At 47.2% G+C, this 21825-nt stretch overlaps 1 protein-coding gene across 6 annotated transcripts in view; it reads left to right on the plus strand.

Moving 5' to 3' along the window:
• The window catches only part of Dlgap4 (DLG associated protein 4), a 197692-nt gene extending 187223 nt beyond the window's left edge, over positions 1-10469 (plus strand). For 4 of the 6 annotated variants that reach the window (XM_008840787.3, XM_017800031.2, XM_008840788.3 and 1 more), the window contains 3 exons: positions 6666-6757; positions 7795-7950; positions 8759-10469. In XM_008840787.3, the coding sequence (XP_008839009.1) occupies positions 6666-6757; positions 7795-7950; positions 8759-8977 (467 nt within the window). In that variant the 3' untranslated portion in view covers positions 8978-10469. Of the gene's footprint in view, positions 1-6665; positions 6758-7794; positions 8022-8758 lie in introns of all 6 variants that reach the window. The other 2 variants (XM_017800033.2, XM_017800032.2) reach the window with 2 other exon arrangements.
• The last annotated feature ends 11356 nt before the right edge of the window (positions 10470-21825 follow it).

Here is a 21825-nt window from a genome sequence, read left to right on the forward strand (position 1 = left end):
GGCACCACCCACAGTGGGCTGGGCCCTCCCACATCACTCATCAAGAAGATGCCCCACAGACATGGCCATAGGCCAGTCCAATGGAGGCAATTCCCCAATTGAGGCTCCCTGAACCCAGGTGTGTCAAGTTGACACTAAAGCTCTCCAGCCCACACTTGCTCACTTTTATTCTGTTTTTCTCCCAAATTCCTGTCAGATGTTAGATTTGCTTGGTTGATCGCTCCTCTTTTCTTCCTTCCCATGGGGTCTTGCTTTGTAGTCCAGGCTGGCCTCAGACTTGAATTCCTCCTGCCTTAGCCTCCCAAGTCTGGGATTACAGACATCCAACCGCAGTCTGCTCTCCTCTTTTTCATCATTGTGTCTTGACTTTTCCTTCATGTTCTCTGAAAGGTTTTCTTTTTTTTTTCACTCCTCAACAGCTTTGTTATTTGGTTCCTTAGTATTGCTGACAAGTACTCGACCGCTAAGCCACAGCCCCATCCCTGTAACAGCTTTGTTGAGATGTAATTCACACACACACACACGCATACATATAAAATTCATCCTTTTTAAGTGTACAATTCAGTAATATTTAGTACATTCACAGTGTCATGTAGCCATCACATCTTATTCTGGGATGTTTTAATTACCCCAAAAAGATAACCCATATCCTCAAATAGTCACTTCCCTGTCCTTAGACCACTTAAGGGTCACCTATGTTGTAGTATGTAACAATGTTTCATTCTTTGTGTTACCAAATAATGTTCCATCTTGTGGACATACTGCATTTAAAAAATACATTATTTTATTTTATGTTTGTAAGTATACTGCCTGCATGTGTCTAAGTACACCTGCGTCAGCCAGTGCCCTGGAATATCAGAAGAAGACATGGGAGCCCCTGGACCTGGAGTTATGGATGGTTGCTAGCTGCCATGTGGGTGTTGAGAACTGAACCTGGGTCCTCTGCAAGAGCATCCAATGCTCTTAACCACTGAACCATCTCTCCAGCCCCAGACATACTACATTTTATTTATGTAGTTCACCTGTTGCTGGGCATTTGGGTCATTTCTGGGTTTTGGCTATCATAAATGAACATTCACGTACAATTGTTGGTGTGGACATGTGTTTATTTCTCTTGTGTATATACCTAGGAGTGGAATTGCTGGGTCATGTGCTGGCTTTCTTTAGTTTTCTCCAAGACAATTGTATATGGGGCTGCTTCTCATTTCCCAGTATCTTTTGAAATTTTTTATTTTGATTTGTTTCTTTTTATTTTATATGTATGAGTGTTTTGATTGCACATATATAAGTACACCACGTGCATGTTATAACCTTGAAGGCCAGAAGACAGCATTGGACCCCCTGGAACTGGAGTCATGTGGGTGCTGGGAGCCAAACCTGAGTCCTCTACAAGAGCAACCAGTACTCTTAACGACAAAGCCATCTCTCCAGCCCCTTGATTTTATTTTTTGAGACAGCCCAGACTGTCTGGAACTTGTGGGCATCCTTCTGGCTTTGCCTTGTGAGTGCTCTATTTTATTTATTACTATTTATATACTTTGAGACATAGTCTCCCTGTGATCCCAGCTGTCCTGAAACTCATTATATAGACCAAACTGACCTCAATCTCACTCAATCTCATGGAGATTCACCTGCCTCTGTACTAAGTGCTAGAATTAAAGTCATGTACCACCATGCCCAGCTTATTTTTGCCTGTATGTATATAAGTGTATCACATGTGTGCAAAGCTCACAGAGACCATCTCTCTCTTTTAAGAGAGAAACGGCCAGGGATTAAACCCAGGGTCTCAATTGGACACTATCACTGAGTGACACCCCCAGTCTTTAACTACTTTTTAAGCATAGAATTCAGTGGCATTAATTTCATTCAGTATTGTGCAGCTATGGCAACTATTTCCACAACATAAATTGTACATCCATTAAGCAACATTTCCACATTACCCTCTCTGCCTAGCCCCTGGTAACTTCTCCTCTCCTTTCTGTCTTGTGACTCTTCCTGGTGTAGATACTTGATATAAGTGAAATGTTAAAGTGCAGACCTTGTAGTTTGTCATGTTTTCAAAGTTCGTCGGTGTTGTAGCGTATATTAGAACTTCATTTTTTTTTTGCTGAATGTTCCTTGGAGAAATACCCAAGTTCTCTCCTCCAAACACTTGTTCTTTTTCTTTTTATAACATTTATTTATGTGTGTATGCATGCACATATGTGTATACACATGGACATGCATGTTATGACTTGTGTAGAGATCAGAGGGCAACTTGTAGAAATCTGTTCTCTCTCTTTATCATGTGGGTCCTGGAGATTGAACTTGGGTCATAAGTCTTGGCAGCAAGTGCCTTTACCAACTGAGCCATCTTGTCAGCCCACCGTTTTTCTTTTTGAGACAAGGTTTTGTTGTGTAGCCCAGGCAGACCTGGAACTTGAAACCCTCTTGTATTTACATCCTAAGTATTGGGATTACAGATGTGTGACACACACCTGGCTCCTTTGCCTATTTTTTTAAATGAATCATTTGCCTTTTTCTTATTGAGCTGTAAGAGTCCTTTATATATCCTGGCTACTAGGCCTTTGTCATATATGTGATTGCAGTCATTTTTCACCATTCTCAAACACTATCTGTGGTTTGTCATTTTCTTTGTCATTTTTTTTAACTTTTTAAAAAAAAATTATTATTTTTATTTTATGTGTATGTGTGTATTGCCTGCATGTACGTAAGTGCACCTGTGTCATGCAATGCCCACAGAGGTCAGAAGAGGCTGTTGGATCCCCTGGGACTGGTGTTATGGACAGTTGTTAGCTGCCATGTGGGTGCTGGGATTCCGAACCCAGGTCTTCTGCAAGAACAGCCAGTGTTCTTAACTGCTGAGCCAACTCTCCAGCCCTGGTTGTCATTTTCTTTACTTTTTTTTTTTTTCTTTTTGGTCTTTCTGAGACAGGGTCTCCCTGTAGCCCCAGCTGTCCTAGAACTCACTGTGTAGACCAGGCTGGCCTTGAACTCACAGAGATCTGCCTGCCCCTGCCTCCTTAGTGCTGGGATTAAAGGTGTGTGCCACCACACCCAGCTGTCATTTTCTTAATAGTATTCTTTGATGAACAACAATTTTTAATTTGATGAATTTCAGTTATTGTATTATTCATTTTGTTTGCATTATTCATTTTGTGGGCATGGTTGTGCACGCCTGTAGTCCCAGCACTTGGGAGGCAGAGGCAGGTGGATCTCTGTGTGTTCAAGGCCAGCCTGGTCTACAGAGTGAGTTCCAGGACAGCTGGGGCTACAGGGAGACCCTGTCTCAAAAAGACTAATAAGTAAATAAATAAATAAATATTTTTTTAAGAAGTTGGATTGATATGTAGTTGACAAGGCTCGACCTGGTGGCATATTCCTGTAATCCCATTGCTGAGGAGGCTTAGGCAGGAGGCTCTGGAATTTAAGGGCAACCTGGGCTACATCATGAGCCCCTGTCTCAAAAAAAAAGGAAGAGGTGGGGTGTTGTGGCACACGCCTTTAATCCCAACAGAGAAAGGCAGATCTCTGTGCAATCAAAGCCATCTACATAGCGAGTTGTAGGCCAGCTGGGGAAAAAGGGAGCTCCTGTCTCAGAAAACCAAAGAAGAGAGAGGAAAGAAGGAGCGGTTGTCAAATTATTAAACTTAAGATAGAGGAACATGTTCTACTACTTCAATGCAGTAACAAGATCTATCAGTAACCGCTTAATTGCTATCATTTTGAAGTCGTGATGAGCACAAATATACTACAGTATGCCTAAGACTTCTGTAAAGCGATATGAAGTCATCTGTGACTCCTGTTGATGACAGTTACTAGTATGGCTAGCATGGGACTTGAAGAGTCATTTCAGTGGAAGGTGATGGCTGGGAGCAGAGGCCCAGGCAGCCTGCTTGGAATGAGAGAAAGACTAACCAGAGACCACCACTACAGTCAGTTCTGCTGATGAATTCTCCTGTGCAAGATAGGACTGAGAAGTGGAAGGATGCAGGCCAAAGGAAAGGGTGGATGAGTGCTTTTTTAATCCAGCAGTCAGCATGTTTACCTGTTGCTCAGAATGCCCTGGTTAGAGGAGGGGGTTCATTATGCAGCAGTGCTAGGTGTCCTTAGGAAGGTGAAGAAGGCTTGGAATCTGTCCCCAGAGAAACACTGTTCTTTGCATGGCAGAGACAGGCAGCATCTGGGAGAGGTGAGGTAGGTGGGAGCAGGGCCATCAGCTCTGAGTGTGGAAGCAGATGTGGAGCAGCCGTCTAGGTGAGTGGAAGGGCTGGCAGCTGCCAGCCCTGCTTACAGTGGCTGAGTATGGAAACTGGACTTAACTGGGACCCATTAATCTGAAAGAGTAGCTCCTTTATAATTTCATTTTCTGGGTAATTGCTGTAAGTTTTGGGCTGTGTCTGTATCACACCACTTTTTATAAAAGGTTGAGTTTGTCCACATCTTAAAATTCAGCTAATCATGTGTGTGTGTGTGTGGTGCTACTGCCACTGCTGGGGATTGAACCCAGAGCATCAGGCATGCTAGGCAAGCTCTCTACCGCTGGCTACACCCTTGCCCTCTGAGCCCTCTAACTAGTTTTCTGGGAAGTGATCTTGTACCCAGCTTTCCTCCTTCTGTCCTCCTGTTTGTTCCTTTTCATGATTGACTTCTTCCTTGATGGGCTCTTGTAAGATCTTTGTGGAAGAAAAGCCAAGATGTGTCCCAGGTTGGCAAGAAGTCTTACAGAAGAAGGGGGTACCTTAGGGACAGTTGAGGGTGGCATGTCTCCCCATTTCTTCTCGGGCAGCCACAGGGCAGCATATAATGTACAGGTGACAGCCCCCCCCCCGACCATTCTCCTGTGCTTTAGTCCCCACCCCCTTCTTATCTGAAATGAAAGCCACACACAGCTTTGTGCCACTTGGGAGAACACAAACCCACCACCTTTATCTTAAGACCTACAGCATCTATCACTCCACACAGCAGCCTTCCTACATCAAGCCTCAAGGGTTTTTATGGTGGTTTTCTTTTGTCCTATTGACAGTCTCCTGTTGTAGCCCAGGCTGAGCTCAGAACTCACTGTGTAGTCTCTGCTAACCTGAGAACTCTGTAGCCCAGGTTGGACTTGAGCCCGTGGCAGTTGTCCTGCCCTCAGCCTCTCAGGTGCTATGATTCTGGGTATGAGATACCACACCTGGCTTCAGGCTTGAGCTTTCTCAACAGCGATTTGCATTTTGTCTTCTTGCTTGCTTTGTGTTGTTTTTCACTGATCTCTGCTGTGAGTTTAAAACTAGAAGGCATATTGAAAGTCCTGGACTAAACACTTTATAGTTAGGGTATTTGTTTTTGGAAACTTTCCTATGTGTTTCCTATGTGTTGTGAAATTTTCCTTATTAGCTTAAGTCTTGTTAAAGATTTTCATATTTGTGTTAATGATGAACATTCTCTGTCCTTGGTGATGTGAATCTGCTGGCAAGGTTCCTAAAATACATTTGTGTTCTTTTCCATGTGTGTGTGTGACCTCTGGAGCACCTGAAAACCTAAGAATAGTACTGCCTGTATAGTGAAGGGTTGTAAGGGCCTCACCAGGTGTACAGTGAAGGCTTGTAAGAGACTCACCAGGTGAGCCCGGCTGTACCTTCTCCAAGGAGATGCCCCCTCATGCTGGCCAGGTGGTTTTACCCACTCTCAGATAGGGTAAAGCTCCTTTGCTGGGAAGATTCTTTACCTGCTGTTTCATTCGTTCATTTTTTTTAGTCACTTCTTTTGAAACAGTTTTTCTGTGTGCCCCCAAGCTTGTAGCTCTACATCTTCCATAACAGCCTCAATTGCTACTGCTGTTTTTTTGAGGGGGAGGGGATCTTTTGAGACAGGATCTCCCTGTAGCCCCAGCTGGCCTAGAACTCGCTATGTTGACCGGGCTGGCCTTGATCTCCCAAGTGCTAGAATCATTGCTAGGATTATTCCTGAGTACCCAGATTATTGCTGCTTCTTTAAAAAAAAAAATTACTTTGGTTTTTTTATTGCTATTAGTGTGTATGTATGTATGTGTATATGAGATTGGGAGGGGGGAGTGTGGAGGTCAGAGGACACCTCTATGGACAAGTCATTTCTCTCCTTCCTACCTTTACTTGGGTTCCAGGGATTGAACTGAGGCTGTCAGGCTTACATGGCAAGTGCTTTACCTGCTGAGCCATCTTACCAGCCCCTCTCAATTTCTTCTTGAGTCCATGGTGACAATTTACACTTCTTTGGAAATTTTTTCCCATTTAAGCTATTTTCTAATTTATTGCCATAAAACCTTTCTAGAAACAAGGGGATGAGGTTCACTTTATCTGTATTATTTTTTGTTGGTGTTGTGTTTGTTTTGTTTAAGACAAGGTCTCACATAGCCCAGGATGGTCTCAAACCCCTAAACTCCTGTCTCTACCTTCTGAGTGCTGGAATTACCTATGTGCCACCACACTCATTCATTTACATTTTCCTTAATAAGATTGGGTCAATGTGTAAATAAAATGAGAATTCGCTAATAATGTGTGCGTGTGTGTGTGTGTGTGTGTGTGTGTGTGTGTGTGTGTATGTAGTATGTGTAGTGTGTCATGTTGTATGCATGACTCCAGTCCCACTGTCTACCCTAGCAAGCCCTGTGTTCTGCTAAGCCAGTGCTTTTCCACCTCTTTCAGTCTTAGGAAAAGTCCTCAGTGCTGTGGGTAGTGCCCAGCTCCTGATGTCCCAGAAATTCCAGCAGTTCCGGGGCCTCTGTGAGCAGAATTTGGTGAGTGTGACTCTCGCTCCTCCTCAGGGCTTCCAACCCTTGGCTGCCCATCAGACCCCAGTGGGCCCCTTACAGCCTCTGTGACCGGCTCCATAACACAGAGGAGGTGCTGCTCCCTCATGGCAGTAGAAAGATGGTGACAGTACACACTGTGCCTAACACAGGAAGGGCTGGGGCAGCCCTCCAGAAATGGAACACTAAATTTGGTATAAAACTGCCACATAAAGTTGAAGTCAGTTGACCCTGACTTAACTTTTATATAGTCCATGCTATATCCAAGAGGACTCTCAAGGTAAGAACTAACGAAATACCACGACTAGGCTTGGTGGGTTTCCTTCTCCCTTGTCCATTAGGAGGGCCTTCCCTGCCCTGCTGGAAGCAGAAGCAGAGTCCTGGACAGCATGTCCTGGGGGAAGGGTCCTGTCCAACAACCCAGGAGCTTAAGCTCCCAAGGGTGGGAACAGTGGAAAGTGAGTCTCCAGGGCCCATGGGAAGGAAACAACAGGAATGGATTCTATGGTCATACCTACCTGGGACTGAGCCTGCCTTCTCCCCACCTCACTGGCACATACTGGCCAACAGTGTACTTCCTTTCTGTAAAATGAGGGCCAGGGCCTGCCTAGACTACAGGAGGACATGCGGCTGCTATGGATAATCCTGGTGGTGCCCACAGTCCACATGTATGTGCAGGGCTTACTCAGGATGAGACTGTTCCCCGGGACCCTTACCATGGCACTGGCACTGACCAGAGTTGGCTTCATTCACTCACACGGATCCTGACCTGGACACCAAGAATAAAGAAGCAAGCAGGTGTGGTGGCAGAGGCAGGCAGATCTCAGTGAGATTGAGGCCAGCCTGGACTGCATAGCGAATTTCAGGCCAGCTGCAGCTACAAGGAGACCCTGTCTTTAAAAAAAGGAGGAAGCAGAACTCAGCCCCAAGAGTTGCCACCCAGTGGGTCAGAGGGCCATGTGTAGGGTGGGAACTACGACAGGTTTCTGCAGTGCTGGCCCCACTGACCCCCATCTATCCCACAGAACCCTGATGCCAACCCCCGTCCAACAGCCCAGGACCTGGCAGGGTTCTGGGACCTGCTGCAGCTGTCCATCGAGGACATCAGCATGAAGTTTGATGAGCTCTACCACCTCAAGGCCAACAACTGGCAGCTGGTGGAGACCCCCGAGAAGAGGAAGGTGAGCATGGAGCAGTGCGGAGGGGAAGTCCAGGGACAAATTCCTGGTCGGCAATAACGCTGCCCACATCGGTCAGTGCTGCTTGGCTCCCTTCTCCATGTGTCGTCTTTGAGCTGGGGCTCACGTCCATCACCTCGCGGGGTCCCATCCAGCATGCTGCTGCTCACTGTGTAGTAGAGGCTGCCCCAATGCATGCCATCCTGCCCTGCATGTCCAGAAAAGGGGTCCTGGGAGAGACTCGTCCATGGTTACAAGTGCTAGTCAGGGCAACAAAATGACCCTTCTCCTGGGGCCCTGCTGCTACGGGCTATGGGGTCTGGCCCCAGTTCTGTCTCCTTGTGGCACCCATTCTTCCATAAGGCTCGGGCTGCCTCCTGTACAGCAGTGGAACCCAGGGGTCCATCATGCTGGACTGTGGCCCTGGTAAACTCTCTGGCAAAGATAGCATGTGAGATATGACTTGGGGTGGACACCCTCAGTTTAAGTCACTGCTCTGGCTGTGGTGACTCAGGCAAGTTCCTATCCCAGTCTGGGATTCCCAGTGGCACAAAGGGCAGGGGTGGGAATGGTGATCTGTCTGTCCTCTTCTGCTAGGACACTGAGTGTCTAAGCTTCCCTCTGCTCCTGTGCCTTGTGCTCCTCCCACTCTCATTGCTTCTGTGGCTTCCTGATTCCAGTGTGTGTGGCTTATGCTGGCACGGTGCGGGGAGGCAGGTGGGGCAGTGCCAGCTGCCAGCATATAGTGGAGGTAGTGCCACACAAAACGTGGCACCTTTGTTTTTGTTCCCTCCTCACTGTCTGACTAAAGGAAGAGAAGAAACCACCCCCTCCAGTCCCGAAGAAGCCAGCCAAATCTAAGGCAGCAATGAGCCGTGACAAAACCTCAGACGTGGGGGACAAGCAGCGTCAGGAGGCCAGAAAGAGACTCCTGGCAGCCAAGCGGGCAGCGTCTGTGCGGCAGAACTCGGCCACAGAGAGCGCGGACAGCATCGAGATTTATGTCCCTGAGGCCCAGACCAGGCTCTGAGACCATGAGGAGGAAGCAATCAATTTTAAGTCATTAAAAACACAAAAAACTGAATGCAAATGGAACAAGATTTTCTCAACCTTTAGTAGGGTTATTCTCTCTAGAGACCCTGAGCCAACTTTCCAATTGACGCATACAAGGGCTCACAATGTGGCTTTCTCGGGTCCCTCAAGCTTTAGGTTATGAAGACTTGATACACAAAAAAGTCAACAAAAACCACAAAGCTAGAATCTTTTTTTCCCCCGCGGGCTGGCTGGGGCGGACCAGACGGCTGGACTTTAGCAGCCCCAACCTGGCCTCCAGATGCAGTCTTTTTACCTGTTCTGTCTGATGAGAACTTAAACTAGCTTGTTTACAAGACGACGACAGTCCAAGGGCAGCCTTGGGCCCCTGCCATGTCCCTCCCTTTCCGACAACCCACTCTGACCTTGGAAATTTGTTCTCGCACTTTTCCCTTCAGAGCTCACACAGGGGTCACCATCACGGCCAGCAACTTTCTGGTTCACAGTCCTTTGGGGCTGAGGGCCTAGAGGACAGAGAGATGGACATGCATTCTTCCCTCCCCTGTCCCTCCCCAAGTGCTCACACATAGTCTCGCCCCCGCGCACAGATGAGGTGCCCTCCCTCTGCTGCCATCTGTCAGCCTAGGCAGTGTCAGGCTGGACTGGCCTCTGAGCAGATGAGGAAAGTGCTGGTCCTGGGGGAAAATAGTTACCATCCCCAGACTCCAGCCCCTTTCTTCAGCAAAAGAAAATGTATGAGTGGCTTCCAGGGGGTATCTGTCCTTGGCCACACCCTTGTCCAGTCCCGGGGGCAGGTGGCGGTGTCTGTACGTATGTGTACATATGCACATAGACCTTAGAGTGTATATTTAACGCCCATCTGCTCACCCACGCCCACCAGCGCACCTGGCAGGAGGCAGGTGTGTGAATAGCATATATTTTTACATGTACTATATCTAGGTGTGTGTACAAGTGTGTGTAAAAATATATACCTTGTGTGTAAGCAGCCCCCCCCCCTTTTGGTTGCCCTCCCAACCCGTCAGCCCAGCCTCTTGAGTTTTTTGTTCTGTTGTAATTTTTATCCCAATCCTCCTCTCTCTCCTGTCCCCCACTCCTATTCCCAGGGTGTCCTGAGCCCTGAGCTGCAAAGGCCCAGGCCTGTAGAGCGGAGTAGGGAGGGCAAGACTGGGACAGGCCGCCTGGCAGGGGCAGAACCCAGTAGACAGTTTGGCATACCAGGGGCTGCTGTATACTGTGCATACGACTCTAGGGCATTGGGAACATCCTCTTGTCCAGCGCATGCTACAGGGGTCCCCCAGGTAAAGCAAGGGCCTGCTCTGGGGCCGCATTTCAGCTTGGTTGCCCCTCTGTGACCTTGGGCAAGTCACTTGACCTCTGTGTGCCTCAACTTCCTCCTCTGTAAAATGGGGACAGACCCTGCCCCTCCCTACCTCACAGGCATGATGTGAGAATAAATGAGGTAACGTGTACGAGGGCTCATGGCATTATTGTAGTGTGGTGGTCCAGGCTGGGATAAGGAGGGTGGTAGCGGATGATCCCAAAAAACCAGCCAAACCCCCTCCCTAAAGGAAGCTTTTGGGAGACAGGCTGATTTGAGGGCTTCAGTTAATTGGGGCTCTGTGGAGCACCAGCTCTGTGATTCTGGGCAGTTTGCTGTCAATTAGGGAAACATACAGCATTGTGTTCAGTTGGCACTATGGAAGCTAAGGAGGACAGACGAATCACATGCATGTCCTTCCAGGCCAAGGTGCCCAGCAGTCAAGGGGACCCGGCATACATAGCAGCCTGTGTTCCGCCATGCCAGGGGTAGGGCTGCACAGGCTGCCTGCAGAGCTCACTGTGGTCAGGGAGCCAGCAGGGAATGAATGAGTCTGACAAGTCAGGAAGCATGGTGTCTCAGAACAAGGCTGCAGAAACCAGAACTCCATCACCCAGTGTAGTCTAGGCAGGAGCAGTCCAGTCCAGGTGGGAAGGATGCCTGATTACTGACCAGGCAGGAGGCAAGGTAGGTGCCACCCCTCAGGGATAGAAATGTACCATTTAGAAGGTTCTTGGGCCAGGCTCTGGAGCCATGTACTCCTGTTATTCCTCCTTTGGCCCAACCCAGCCAGTTTGCCAGTGACCACAGGCTCAGGAATACGCAGATCCCTCCCTGCCCCCCAGCTTGGCCCCAGCTGGACCCTTTGTTGTGAGATCTCAACTGTAAGCAGACCCCTATGCTTAGGGCAACTTGCCCTCAACATGCCTTTGTTAGGGTGGCTGACTGTAGCTGGGTCTGATTAGTTAGCACCTTCCTTCACCTACCTCAGCTGAGGCTGACTTGAAGAATAAGTGGTTTTCTGATGTGTTGGGCCAAGGCTTTTTCTGCATCCAGCATTTCACTAGTCACTCAAAGGTATGGGTGAATACACAAAGAGGCTGTATTTCTTTTCTGGTGCTGTGATAAGACACCATGACCAAGGCAATTTATAGAAGGAAGAGTATCTGAACTTATGTTTCCAGAGGGATCAGAGTCCATCATGGCAGGGAGGCATGGTGGCAAGAGGTAGCCAGGGAGAAAATGTTCACATTGTCAAGCAGGCACAGGAAACAAAGCAACTAGAAATGTGAGAAGGCTTAAATGCTCAAAGCCTGCCACACCTCCTAAAGCCTCCCAAAACAGTGCCACCAACTGGGGACAAAATGTCCAGATACTTCAAACCTATAAGGTACATGCTTATTCAAACCACCACATTCCACTCCTTGGCCCCCATACCTCATGACCATTTAGTCCACTTTGAAAAGTCCCCATAGTCTTTATCAGTATCAATACTATTCAAAAGTCCAGAGTCCAAAATCTGAGATTCAAGGCAATCTCTTAACTGTAACCCCTATAAAATCAGAAGACAAATTACATACTTTCAACATACAATGGAACCAAATACACATTTCTATTCCAAAAGGGAGGAATGGGGGAATACTGAGGAAATACTGGACCAAAACAAGACCAGAAAACAACAGGGCAAACACCAAATCTGGTAGTTCCATATCTGACTTCTGTGTCTTTTTATCCAAAGGGCTTAGATGACTCAGCTCTTCTAATTTTGCTGCGTGCAACATAAATCTCTCTTGGGCTGCTACCTGCATGCAGCTCTCCTTGACAGATGCCTCACAGCTCTAGCATTTCCAACATCGTCCTAGGGCCTCCACTGCCAAACTTCACCTTCACAGCTTCACGCAATAGCCTGCCCGGGCTTTCTTTATGCAGGGACACCCCTGCTGCATGCTGCTTGACCTTAGCAGCTCTGAAACGCCAGAGGAAGAAACAGTGACCCCTTCACGCTTGGATATTTCATGCATCTGAAGCCAGCACCACTTAAATGACACTGCCAAGTTCAGCTGCCAGGCTGGGTTGGACCCCTGCTCACTTCAGCCATATAACCAGCACCTTTTCTATGCTGTGGTTTCCTAGTAGCAGAAAACCCCTCCCATATTTTCCTTTCACAAATTGGAGATTTAGTTGGGTATGGTCTTACCCTGAAGGGACTCTTCCTTTTTTAGGTGCAAATCTCTAGACCTCCCTTAAACATCCTAATTTCCTTATCAAAGAGAGCACAGCTTTGGCTCTAACATTAATCTTCCTAGTGTTCTTTTTTTCCAAACTGTACGTTCTCTCTTTCTTTCTGCCCCTCTTGCTCTTTATCACTGTAGAGCTATATAATATTTACCATTAACAGCCACACCACCAATTCAACATTAGACTGTCTGGAAATTTCCTCCAAAGAAATTAGCCTGTTACTTTTCAACTTAGCCTCAGGCAAGCTCTTATATTCCAGCCAGACCCTGCCAAAATAGCCCAGTTGCCACTTAAAGTCCTTATTTCCCTCTGGAACTACACTGTTTCCAGTACTACTTTCTTCCAGACTCCTACTATAATGGCCTGTGAAGCTCTACTTACAGCATTCAACTGCTTTTCTAGTCCAAACTTTCGAAGTCTTCCATATTCCTCCAAAAACCCACCTGGTCAGGTTCTTCACAGCCAACACCCCATTCCTGGTACCAGCTTATCTACGAGTTACTTTTCCGTTGCTGTGATAAGACACCATGGCCAAGTCAACATATAGAAGGAAGAGTTTATCCGAACTTAGGTTTCCAGAGGGATCAGAGTCCATCATGGCAGGGAGGCATGGTGGCAAGAGATGACTGGGGAGAAAGCAGTGTTCACATCTTCAAGCAGGCACAGAAAACACAGCAACTGGAAATCTGGCAAGGCTTAAGAACTCTAAAAGCCCATCCCCAAACAGCGCCACCAACTGGGGACAAATTTCCAAATATTTGGAGCCTACGGGGGACATTCTCATTCAAACCATCACATAGGCCAAGCTGGACTTGAGGGACACAGGTCACCTAGCAGCCCAGATAACAGTCCAGCTCTACTCTCCTGGGCCTTGGGAATTTGGGGGCTGGAGGTGCTCTCAGCACTTCTAAGCGTTTGACTGCAGAGTAAGTGGACCTTGACAGATCCAGCCTGGGGGAGGGTCCTGATCTCTTGATATCAAAAGTAAAAGGGGGGGGGGCTGGAGAGATGGCTCAGTGGTTAAGAGCACTGGCTGCTCTTGCAGACCCGGGTTTGATTTCAGCATCCACATGGCGGTTAACAACTGTAACTCCAGTTCCAGGGGATCCAACACCCTCTTCTGACCTCTACAGGCATTACATGACATGAGTATACTTACATGTAGGCAATACACTCATGCACATAAAATTAAAAAATTTTTTTAAGATTTATTTTTAAAAATAGGGGTTTGTCTAGAATGTGGGGTTCTACACCTTGCCAGCCTGGTACAGTGGTGAAGGGACCCTCCCAAAATATAGCATGTATCTCCTCTTGCCTGATCACAATACTTCTATCACAGAAGAATGTTCCAGGAGCTGGAGAGATGGCTCAGCTGTTAAGAGCACTGAGTGTCTTAGTTTGTTTCTTCATTGCTGTGACAAAACACTCTGACCAATACCAACTTGGGGAGGAAAGGGTTTATTCAGCTTACATCTCCCAGGTCGCAGTCATCAGGGAGCCCAAGGTAGGAACTCAGGGCAGGAACCTGGAAGCAGGAGCTGGAGCACAGGCCATGGGGGAACACCGCTTACTGGCTTGCTCCCTTGGCCCCTACTCAGCCTGCTTTCTTATGCAACACAGGCCCACCTGCCCAGGGGTGGCACCAGTGGGCTGGGCCCTCCCACATCACTCATCAAGAAGATGCCCCTCAGACATGGCCACAGGCCAGTCCAATAGAGGAAATTCCCCAACTGAGGGTCCCTCAACCCAGGTGTGTCAAGTTGACACTAAAGCTATCCAGCACACAGTGTTCTTGCAGAGGACCTGGGTTTGGTTCCCAGCACCCACATGGCAGCTAACAAGCATCCATAACTCCAGTTCCAGGGGATCCAACGCCCTCTTCTGACCTTTGTGGGTATTGCACAACACAGGGGCACTTATATACATTCAGGCAATACACTCATACACATGAGATAAAAATAAATATTTTAAAAACAAAGGAGTGTTCCAGGTAGCACTCCCTTACCCAGGACATTTGGAGCCTAAGGTACTGAAGGTGGCCCAAGTCATGTCCCCTGCAACTTCTCCCTGGTCCATCAGAGTCCAGTTAGAGCCACTTGTTGCTTTCAATGACCAAGTTTCTCTTAGTCTTTGGAATCAACCCCAGCTGCCTCACCTTTGTGGTGTTTTTCATGACAGTGCAATTTACGTGCCTAAGCATCTTCTGAAGTGTCTTAGTTGGAACTTACCTGTTTGGTTTTGTTTTTTGAGACAGACATGTGCAGCCCAGCCTGGCCATGACTTGCCTCCCATGTGCTGGTATTACAGGCCTGTGCTTCTACATCTGGTTCCTGTTTTATTTCCTGATTGAATTCAGAGCAAACAGTTTTGACAAGAATATGACTTAGATGGTGTCCTGCCTCCTCTTAGCCTGTCCCACCAGGACACATTTGGCTCTTCACAGAAATGCTAACAGTTTCCTGGAGAAGCTGGGGATGATCCCTGGCTCTGTGATTCAGAGATAGGCAAGAAGAACCCTCCTGGAGGCTGGGGGGTGGGTGAGGCCCAGGGGAGCAGAAGACCAACAACCCAGCGTCCTCTGAATGCTCCCAGGGCTGCACATCTGAGAGCAGGGAGGCCCACATCTCCCTTTTAGAACCCCAAGCTCCCATGGTGTTGTAATCTTCAGAGACTTGCAGAGTCCTCACCAAATGACCTAAGAACAAAGTCACTGCTACCAGAGGCCATGCAGAACCTGCCTGAGTAAGTGCAGTGGAAGACAGACAGACTGACCAAGATGGCTTCTGCTTGCAGCAATGGAGTAGGGAACTTGGCTGGCATGTAAGGGAGTCCCCAGCCCCATTAAACCTGGGCTCATCTGCAATACCAGCAGGGGTCTCTGCTGCCACATGGCAGCCAGAAGGAACTGAAGTTTTCTGAAGAATTGCAATAGATTGTGTGACCTGCTCAGAACCCTTCATAGCCTGCCCACTGCCTACAGGAGAAAAGATGGCTCTCCTCTAGGCCTTGGAGGCTACTGTCCCTAAGCTGCATCTCCAATGAGAAGGCCCTGGATCCTTCACCCACCCTGGCCCTCACACAGGGTGCCAAGGCTCTCTTACCATTACACCCAGCATCTCCCTCTGCTCTCAGGTTGGTGACAAGGCCTCAGGAAAGTCTCCTCCAGCAACTCAAGCCAGGCTGGGTGCGTGCCATTCTATGCTTGTAGCTCGAGAGTTGCTTTTGGTGGCTGTGGCTCCTGTAATGGTTTACACGTGAGATCAGATGTAACATGTTTCCACCTAGGATGTGGGGACTCCAGGGGGAGGGATCATTGATGTTCTCTGAGATTCAGTGCCTAGAACAGAGTAGAGCTTCAAGAATTGTTGCCTTGGGCTGAGGACCGAGCTTGTCTGTCATGCACAAGCCTTGGGTTCAATCTTCAGCACTGCTAGGGGGAAAGAAAAAGAAAAGAAAGATGCTGGGAACAGTGCCAGACAGCTGCAGTCCCAGCTACCTAGGAGTTGAAGCAGGAGAGCTCAAGCTCAGGAGTTTGAGGCCTGGGCAACAGAGTGAGACCTGTCCCAAAAACAAGTCTTGGAAAGGTCAATGTTAGAGTGTTTGCCTAGCATGCACAAGGCCCTGGGTTCAAGCCCCATACAGAACTATTTCCTAAATGACTGACCTGGGGGACATGGGCAAGTACTTTGCAGAGAAAGGAGCCTTTGAGCAGGGCTTTGAAGGACCAGCAGGAGTGCTCCAGGCTGTGGCAGGTGAGGACACAGTGAACAGACTCAAAGTCCAGACTGTGCTGCTGCTTCAACATCAGGCTGTGCTGGACAGGCCTTGCATGCCAGGGTAAGAAGTAAAGCTCTCAGCAGGACTAGCTTTAGATGGAACGATGGAACGGGGACATTTCCTGAGAAACGGGTCCCTGGCTCCATCCTCTCTGGAGCCAACCAACCATGGGGTTGTTTCTAAAATGTGTCAGGGGAGACTGGGCCTAGAGAAGCAAGAGGGGACATGAACCTGGAGGAATCCTAAGCTGCCTGTTGGCTAAACCAATAGCCCTACATCTAAATCTATAACCCATGTCCTTGAACACTGAACGTTTCCTGACAGGCACTGCCTTGACTAGGTGGTCCCAGTTAAATCACAGTAATGGGGGCAACTATTAGGCATTTCTGACTAAATGCACTGGGAGGCACAATATTCTGCTGTGGTATTGCTGTCAAAATGTAGTCCCCTTGGCTCAACAAATGAAAGCACTTGACACACAGACCTGATAACCTGAGTTTGAACTCTGGAACCTACCATGGAAGGAAAAGCCCAACATAGGAAAGTTCCCTGATCTCCATGTTTCTCTCTCTCTCTCAAATAAAAAATTTAAAAGGTGGAGGGGGTGGCTGGCAAGACAGCCTAGCAAGTAAAGGAGGTAAAGGTGCTTACAGCGAAAGCCTGAAAACCTGAATTCAATCCCCAGAACCCACGTAAAGGAGGAAGGAGAGAGCCAACTCCACAAAGTTGTCCTCAGACCTCCACATGCACAGCATGGCATGTGCATCACCCAAACACACACACACACACACACACCATACATACATACATATATAATAAATAATAAAATGCATTCCCAGAAGCTACTCAGGAGAACATAGAACATAGTCACTAGCCTGGCTGCTACAAAATGTCAGTGTTGGCTGGGCATGATAGCACAAGCCTTTAATCCCAGCACTCTGGAGAGGCAGGTGGATCTCTGTGTCTGGTCTATACAATGAGTTCTGGACCAGCTGGGGCTACAGGGAAACCCTGTCTGAAAAAGACCAAAAGAATTGCAAAAAAAAAAAAAAAGCAAAAACAAAACAAAAAATGTCAAGAGATACCAAGGAGCACTTCGGCATCCAGAGGCTAAACACAGCTCAGTAGAAATAAAGTGTTTGACAAAACCTAGCATACTCAGGGCTGGAAAGATGGCCCAGTGGTTAAGAGCATTAACTGCTCTTGCAGAGGATGCACGTTTGGTTTCCCAACACCCACATGGCAGCTAACAACCATCCATAACTCCAGTTCCAGGAGATTGCACAACACGAGTGCACTTACACACAGGTAGGCAATACACTCATACACATAAAATAAGTATATTTTTAAAAAACCGAGCATACTTGTACATGCTAAAATTCTCAACAAATGGAACAGAACAGACTTTCCTCAAGCTATAAAGAGCCGCTGCAAAAAAATCCCAGTTAACATCATTTACTAGTAAAACACTGAAGGTCTGGCCTTACAATCAGGAATAAAAGCCAAGTGTTGTGATGCATGCCAGTAATCCCAGTACTACAGAGGCAGGAGGGTCAGAAGTTTAAGGCCAATCACAGCAAGTCAGAGGCCAGTCTAGGTGGTGCACGCCTTTAAACCCAGCACTTGGGAGGCAGAGGCAGGCAGATCTTTGTGAGTTCAAAGCCGGCCTGGTCTACATAGTGAGTTCCAGGCCAGCTGGGGCTACAGGGAGACCCTGTCTCAAAAAGCAAAAACAAACAAACAAAACAAAAAACCCACAACAACAAAAGTCAGGACTAAGACCAGTATGTCTTCCCTCTCCAGTTTTATTCAACCCTGAACTGGAGGTTCGGTTCCAGCCAGGGCAATTAGGCAAGGAATTAATTTTTGTCTGTTGGTTGTAAGCCTGATCCTTTAACGGCTGCACCAGCTCTCCAGCCTGAAGGAATTATTTTTTAAATTAAAATAGGGACTGGACAGATGATTCTGCAGTTAATAGTGTTTGCTGCTTTTGCAGAGGACCAGGATTTGAGTCCCAGCACTCACATGGTGGCTGACAACCACTTGTAACTCTAGTTCTCTTCTGGCTCCCATGCACATGGTGTACATATACACATTCATGCACATACACACACACACACGCACACACACAAACATACAATATTTTTGAGGCTATTTTTAGACAATATAATTTTTATATAGACTATCCTAAGATTATCCAAAAAAGAATTGTCGAAATAATAAATTACTTCAGTGACGTTGATGCATACAGCACCTGAAACTGTACAGATAATGAACTATATCTTAGCTGGGTGTGGTAGCACACACCTGTGATCCCAGCACTCAGGAGGACCACCAGTTTATCTCTATATACAACTGGGATATAATAAAAATAAATGTTTTGTGTCTGTCCCTGGTTCCTGGCTCACAACTTCCTGTAGTTCCAGCTCCAGGGGAACCAGTGCCCTCTTCTGGACTCTTCAGGCATTGCACTCATACAAACATCCACACACAGACACACATAATTTTAAAACAATAAAAATATTTTTTAAAAAGGAACCGGGGTGGCGCACGCCTGTGGTTGAGAGGCAGAGGCAGGCGGATCTCTGTGGGTTCAAGGCCAGCCTGGTCTACATAGTGAGTTCCAGGACAGCTGGGGCCACAGGGAGACCCTGCTTCAAAAAGACCAAAAAAAAAAAAAAAAAAAAAAACAAAAAAAAAAACTGGAGTCATCACACATTGTCATACATTACTGTTGGGAACGGAAAATGGTGCAGCAGTGTAGAAAACAATGGGAAAAGGACAAGCATGGCCACCAAATGGCCCAGTGCTTCAGCCTAGATGTTGAATGCTGCCCCAAAATCTACCCCAGGTGGAGCTATTGGCCCATTTAAGTGAGACCTACTCCAGAGTCCTTCACTAATTGGGGTGTGCCTTTAAAGGGGATTGTGCAGCCCTGGCTCCTTCCTTGTTCCCAGACCCACGAAGTGAAGGAATTTGCTCTACCACATGCTCCCAGAATGGCATGCTGCCTCACCACACGCCTAGAGCAACAGAGTCAACTGATCAGAGACTGGAACCTCCAAACCGTGAGTCGAGTGAACTTTCTTTTTAACGTGATTATCTCAGGTATTATAGTAACAGAACACTAATGCACCCAGCCACTTTCCTTTTATTTTTTACATTTTTATTTAATTCATGTGTCTGTATGTGTGATCTGTGTGTGTAAGCATGTGTAAATGGGGGGGGGGCAATATACCACAGCTTACATGCAGAGGTCAGAGGACAATTTTCATGGTTGATTACCTTCTTTCATTGTAGGTTCCAGGGATTAACTCAGGTCATCAGGCTGGCACAGCTGAGTTATATCAACTACCCCTAATGAGGGCTTTAAAAACTATACATCAACAGAGGGCCAGGAATACAAAAGGTCACAAATGACCAAAACTCAGAATAAGAGTCTGCAGAGTGTGGGTCCTTGGATAGGACTCCTGTATTAAAATCTACCCAACCAGGGCTCAGGGACTATTTCAGAAGAGGGGGTGGAAAGATTGTAAGAGCCAAGGAGGAGGTGCATGATGACCATACGGAAATGGTCCTCCATTCTCCTGAGACTCTTCTCTTAGGAACTTACAGCAATGGTGTCAGTGTGCACAAGACCCATGAAAACTTAAGCAGACAAAAACCCAGCACAGCACTGTGGAAATCAGCAGCAGGCCCCAATCTGAGTCAAAGAATTATTGTCAGCTGATTACTGCTGGGTGAGGAAGAGCTGATCTTCTTAAAGGGAGGTATTCTAGATAGACTGACTAGATTCCAGTTGATGAACTTGCACTGAGGGACCTCTGCGGACACTAACTTTACATGATAGGTCTTAACACAAATGACAGATGGTATAAATTCCAGTGAGGGGGCTATGGGAGGGTGCCAAAGGGGAAGGAAGTATAAAGATGATTTTCTGCCGGGCGTGGTGGTGCACGCCTGTAGTCCCAGCACTCGGGAGGCAGAGGCAGGCGGATTTCTGTGAGTTCAAGGCCAACCTGGTCTACATAGTGAGTTCCAGGAAAGCTGGGGCTACAGGGAGACCCTGCTTCAAAAAGACCAAAAAACAAACAAACAAAAAAAAAGATTTTTTGGTGTGTGTGCTGGATAGCTTTAGTGTCAATTGACACACCTGGGTTGAGGGAGCCTCCATTGGGGAATTTCATCTATTGGACTGGCCTGTGGCCATATCTGAGAGGCATCTTCTTGATGAGTGATGTGGGAGGGCCTAGCCCACTGTGGGTGGTGCCGCCCCTGGGCAGGTGGGCCTATGTTGTATTAAAAAACAGGCTGAGCAGGGGCCAGGGGAGCAAGCCAGTAAGCAGCGTTCCTCCCTGGCCTGTGTTCCAGCTCCTTCTTCCAGGTTCCTGCCCTGAGTTCCTACCTTGGGCTCCCTGATGAACTGCGACCTGGGATTTGTGAGCTGAATAAACCCTTTCCTCCCCAAGTTGGTAGTGGTCAGAGTGTTTTGTCACAGCAATGGAGAAACAAACTAAGAGAGTGTGAAATACACAAAAAGTCAATAAAAAAAAAACAACACTATATACCTAGCTGGACATAGTGGCCCATATCTGTAGTCTCAGCTACTAGGGAAACTGAGGTAGGAAGATCACTTGAGCTCAGGAGTTTAGGGTCAGCCTGAGCAACATAGAAAGGAAGGAAACATGGAGAGAGGAAGGGACGGATGGAGGGAAGGAGGAAAAGCAGGAGGATGTGGTTTATTCATACAATAGATACAGGGTTCCTCTGGGGATGGTGATTCTGTAATCCCAGTTATGATTATTCCATAGTTGATTTCATAGATACTAAGACCATTATTGTATACCTCAGAAAGTAAATATTATGGCATGAAAATTACATCAAATTACACCAATTTCCTTTATAAAACAGAAACCATGGAATGGGGAAATTATTCACGGATCACTTATTTGATAATAAATATTCAAAATATATAAGGCATTCCCATAACTGAAAAACAAGTCAACAGAGGTTATTTTCAGCATGGACTCAGCTGAGGATGTAACTCATAGAGAATTCCCCTAGCACATGTAAAACCCTAGGCTTGATCCTCAATACCGAAGGAAGAAGGCAAAGAACTTGAATAGATAATTTCTCCAAAGGAGATACAAAAGCCAATAATCACATGGAGAAGTGCTTAACGTTAGTGGCTAGGGAAGTGTAAAGCAAAGCCACAATGAAACTCTACATCACACTGTGAGTGTGACTGCTATCATATAAATAACCAGGTTGGCATGAATGTGAGGAAATCAGAACCCAGAGGAATGGAAAATGGGCAGGGTACTAGAGAGATGACCCAGCAATTAACAGTTCTTCCTGCTCTTGCAGAGGATCTGAGTTCAGTTCCCAGCACCCTCCATTGGGTGACTCAAGACCAGCTGTAACTCCAGCACCAAGGAATCTGATACCCTCTTCTGGGCTCCATGGGCACTCACACACATGCAGTGTACACA

The sequence above is a fragment of the Nannospalax galili genome, unplaced genomic scaffold, assembly GCF_000622305.1.
Source record: "Nannospalax galili isolate Female #2095 unplaced genomic scaffold, S.galili_v1.0 scaffold221, whole genome shotgun sequence".
Classification (NCBI taxonomy): Eukaryota; Metazoa; Chordata; class Mammalia; order Rodentia; family Spalacidae; genus Nannospalax; species Nannospalax galili.